Below are 3,743 nucleotides of genomic sequence, written 5' to 3'. Positions count from 1 at the left end.
GTCTGGAGTTTAGAACCGCTTCAATTCGAACTAATAGGGTTGCGAACGCTTCGAAAGAGAATTTTTGATTTCCGGCAACTTTGGTGAAATGCGTTTTAAAACTTTTAACGGCCGCCTCCCAAAGGCCACCCATATGAGGGGCATATGGTGGGATGAAGTGCCAGGAGAATCCATGCAACGCATATGTTTCTGCGATATCAGAGGCCGCTTCCTTTAAGAAAAGAGCGAAGTCCTTTTTTTAGGGCTCGCTGTGCTCCCACAAACGTCTTTCCGTTGTCCGATAAAATCTTGTGCGGCAGGCCACGACGGCCAGTGAATCGGGTAAAAGCCGCTTTGAACGCCTCCGTAGTCAAGTCGGAACACAATTCTAAATGAATGGCCTTGGTAGAAAAACACACAAAAACGCATACATATGCCTTTGTGTACGACGCTTTTCGAAGAGGTGACGTTTTGATGAGGAATGGGCCTGCAAAGTCAACGCCAGTAGTGTGAAACGGGAGAGTAAAGGTGGTTCTTTCAGGGGGGTAATGCAGCCATTATTTGGGATTTCATCCGCTGTTTGTATATCGTGCATGGTTTGCAGTGAAAAATGCACTTTTTGACCTTCTGCTTCAGGCGTGGGATGAAGTATTCCTGTTGTATCATCCGGATCATGAGTTGTTTCTCAGCATGAAGCAATGTTGTGTGAAGAAAATCTAGGAGAAGAGAGCAAAATATGGAGTTATCGGGTATTATTATAGGATGCCTCTCATTGTAGCTTAGTGCGGCATATTTAAGGCGTCCATTTACACGCATTATGCCTGCATTGTCGAGCATCGGATTGAGGGTGAGCAGAGGGCTCTTCTTGCTGAGTGACTTCGAGGACTCAAGTAACGATATCGCTTCTCCGTAATGATTTCGTTGCGTTTTTGCTATCAGCTTGTACTTCACTTGATTGAGTTCCTCCTGGGATAATATAAGCACGTTGGAGATGAGTAGCCCTTTGGTATGGTTTATGAAGCGATACATGTACGCAATGACTCTGAGGGCGCGTGGGAAAGAAGAGAATCTTTCGAGTATATCCGTGCTCTCTAGGGTATGAAAAACTTCGAGTCGTCTCTCCTCTGGAGGGTTAATAGTTGAAGCTCTGGTGTTAGACGGCCAGTGTGTGTGGGCCTTGCATAGCCAGGCTGGACCTTTCCACCAGAGAGTGCTTGCGGCAAGATCTTGAGGTTTGCACCCCCGGGTGCCTAAATCGGCAGGGTTGTCGTGACTGGGAACGTGGCGCCAAGGGGCATTATTTACATTTCCCACAATTTGGGAAGTTCTGTTAGCCACATATGTTTTCCACGTATGTGGAGGCTTCTCCATCCAGGCCCGCACGATCGCGGAATCTGTCCAAAGGATTAACTCATGAGAGGGCAGATTGAGTTCGGATCGGATTTGCTTACTCAGTTTTGAGAGTAAAACAGCTCCGCAGAGTTCCAAGCGGGGCAGACTTACGGTCTGAAGGGGTGCAACCTTGCTTTTTGCGGCAAGTAGTGAGGACGCGAACGAGTTTTCGCCGAGTTGGACTCTTATGTAGACGCAGGCACAGAATGCCTTTTCGGAGGCGTCCGAAAATCCATGCAATTCAATGTACTGCTTTGGCGTGAACTGCACCCACCTGGGTATTTTTATGTCTTCTATTGCTGGAAGGCTTTCTCGGAATGAGTTCCATTTTGTTAGAGAGCCTGGTTTTACCGCTTCATCCCACCCGGTCCCTTCCATCCAGAGTTGTTGGAGGAGGATTTTCGCCATGACCATTATTGGCGATAGCCATCCTGCCGGGTCGAACAGTTTCGCTACCGCTGACAGAATTTGTCCCTTAGTTTTTGAGTTCTCAGCAGGAATGGGGTCATAAGAGTAGGAAAAGGTGTCAGTCAGAGCGTTCCATTGTATTCCTAGGGTTTTTGTAGAACTTGCGTCTTGAAACTTTAAGAAATCTACGTCTAACAGAGCAGAATCGGGGACTGATTTAAGTAAGCTGGGGTGATTTGCTGTAATTTTCCGTAAAGGAAATCCTGCTGACCTTAAAGCATCCATCACTTGTGACATCGATTTAAAAGTGGACTGTATATCGTGGCCCCCCGACAGTATGTCGTCTACGTAGGTTTCTCGTAGTAAAATATTATGGGCGAGAGGAAATGAGCTCTTTGAGTCTTCTGCTAACTGATGGAGAGTCCTAATTGCTAAATAAGGGGCGCAGTTAACTCCAAAGGTGACTGTTTTGAGTTTAAAGTCTTGAATCGGCGAGCTTGGGGTTCTTCGAAATAGAATTCGTTGAAAATCTTGGTCTTCTTCGTCAACGAGTATTTGGCGGTACATTTTCTCAATGTCACCGTTAAACACAAACTTATAGAGTCGCCAATTTAATATCACTACCATTAAGTCGTTCTGAAGTACGGGGCCTGTGTGTAGCACATCATTTAAAGAGTGACCAGAATGGGACATTTTGGAGGCATTGAATACAACGCGAACTTTTGTGGTCTTGCTGTCGGGTTTTAAGACAGCATGATGGGGGAGATAAAACGAGAAATACTTTCCTTCTCTAATTATTTCCGTGGCTGAGGAAGGTGTCATATGGTCTAGTGTTACGTACTCCTCTAGCACTTCGTTATATTTGTCGCGCAGTTCGGGTTTTCGTTGCAGCGTACTCTCTACGCTTAAGTACTGCTGCTGTGCTGCCGGACGAGAATGGCCAAGTGCTGTAGTGGTAGGAAATTCTTGCTTGAAAGGCAGTTTTACAACGTACCTTCCATTTTCTTGACGGGTTGTCGTGGCTACATACAGGTTCTCGCAGTATTCATCCTCCTTTGAACGGGGTTGGGTAGGGTATACTTCCTCCTGCTCCCAGAATTTCTTCAATAGCGTATTGAGAGCATCGTTCGAGGGTTCCATGACTTGGGTTGTGAATGACGTCACCTTTTCAGCTATTGGTCCGCTAATTATCCATCCGAATATCGTGTTCTGCGCCAGGAGTGTGCCGTCTGCAACATGATATAGTCCTTGTGTGAGAATTTGGGGAATAACGTCGCTCCCAATGACCATATCGATTCGAGATGGAGTGAAACAATTAGGGTCTGCTAAAGTTAAAGTTGCTAATTCTGGAAGGTTTACGTATGACACCATGAGACTGGGTAGAAAATGGGTCAGGTGGGGTAAAATAATTGCCTGGGTTTGAATTTTCTGCTTTAAGTCCGCAGAACAAAGGGTTAACTCGCAAACATTTTTCGAGTTTTGGACCACTAGCCCTCCCATTCCTGATATTTCATAATGGGTTTCTTTGGTGGGTAAATTTAATATTTTTTGGATCCGAGACGTGACAAAGGTTTTTTGTGAGCCTTGGTCTATCATTGCTCGGATCTGGTGATATTCTCCCGCGAAGTAAATTGGTACCATCGCTGTGGGTAATAGGGTGGTTCCTTTGCTGCACGAGAAGTGAGTTGAAACTTTGTTGACTGCTTTTTTGTGGGTTGGTGGGGTGTGAATGATTCCTGTTGACGTGGAGGGCATGTCGTCTGCTATTTCCACTGTGGTTGTTGCCTGCGTCGTCGATGATTGGGGTTTTGGGTTGGGTTTCGAGTTTTGCTGGTTTGCTTGAAAATGGAGTAATGAGTGATGACGTTGTTGGCAGTATACACAGGTAAATTTGCTCTGACATTGACCTTTTAAGTGTGAACAAGAGAGGCAGTTTTCACAATACTTGTGCTCACGTACGAATT

At 45.7% G+C, this 3,743-nt stretch overlaps 1 protein-coding gene across 1 annotated transcript in view; it reads right to left on the bottom strand.

The window, feature by feature from the left end:
* Nucleotides 1-3,069, bottom strand: part of LOC118750509 — a gene marked incomplete at its 3' end in the record, with an annotated part of 9,234 nt that extends 6,165 nt beyond the window's left edge. Inside the window, exons 1-2 of the mRNA XM_036485227.1 lie at nt 2,617-3,069; nt 1,736-1,845 (exon numbers count right to left, since the gene is read on the bottom strand). Of these exons, the coding sequence (XP_036341120.1) occupies nt 1,736-1,845; nt 2,617-3,069 (563 nt within the window). The remainder of the gene's footprint in view (nt 1-1,735; nt 1,846-2,616) is intronic.
* Nucleotides 3,070-3,743: the final 674 nt, after the last annotated feature.

This window comes from Rhagoletis pomonella, unplaced genomic scaffold (assembly GCF_013731165.1).
Source record: "Rhagoletis pomonella isolate Grant_MI unplaced genomic scaffold, Rhpom_1.0 Rhpom_scaffold_00274, whole genome shotgun sequence".
NCBI lineage: Eukaryota > Metazoa > Arthropoda > Insecta > Diptera > Tephritidae > Rhagoletis > Rhagoletis pomonella.
This window is presented reverse-complemented; position numbering and strand designations above follow the sequence as displayed.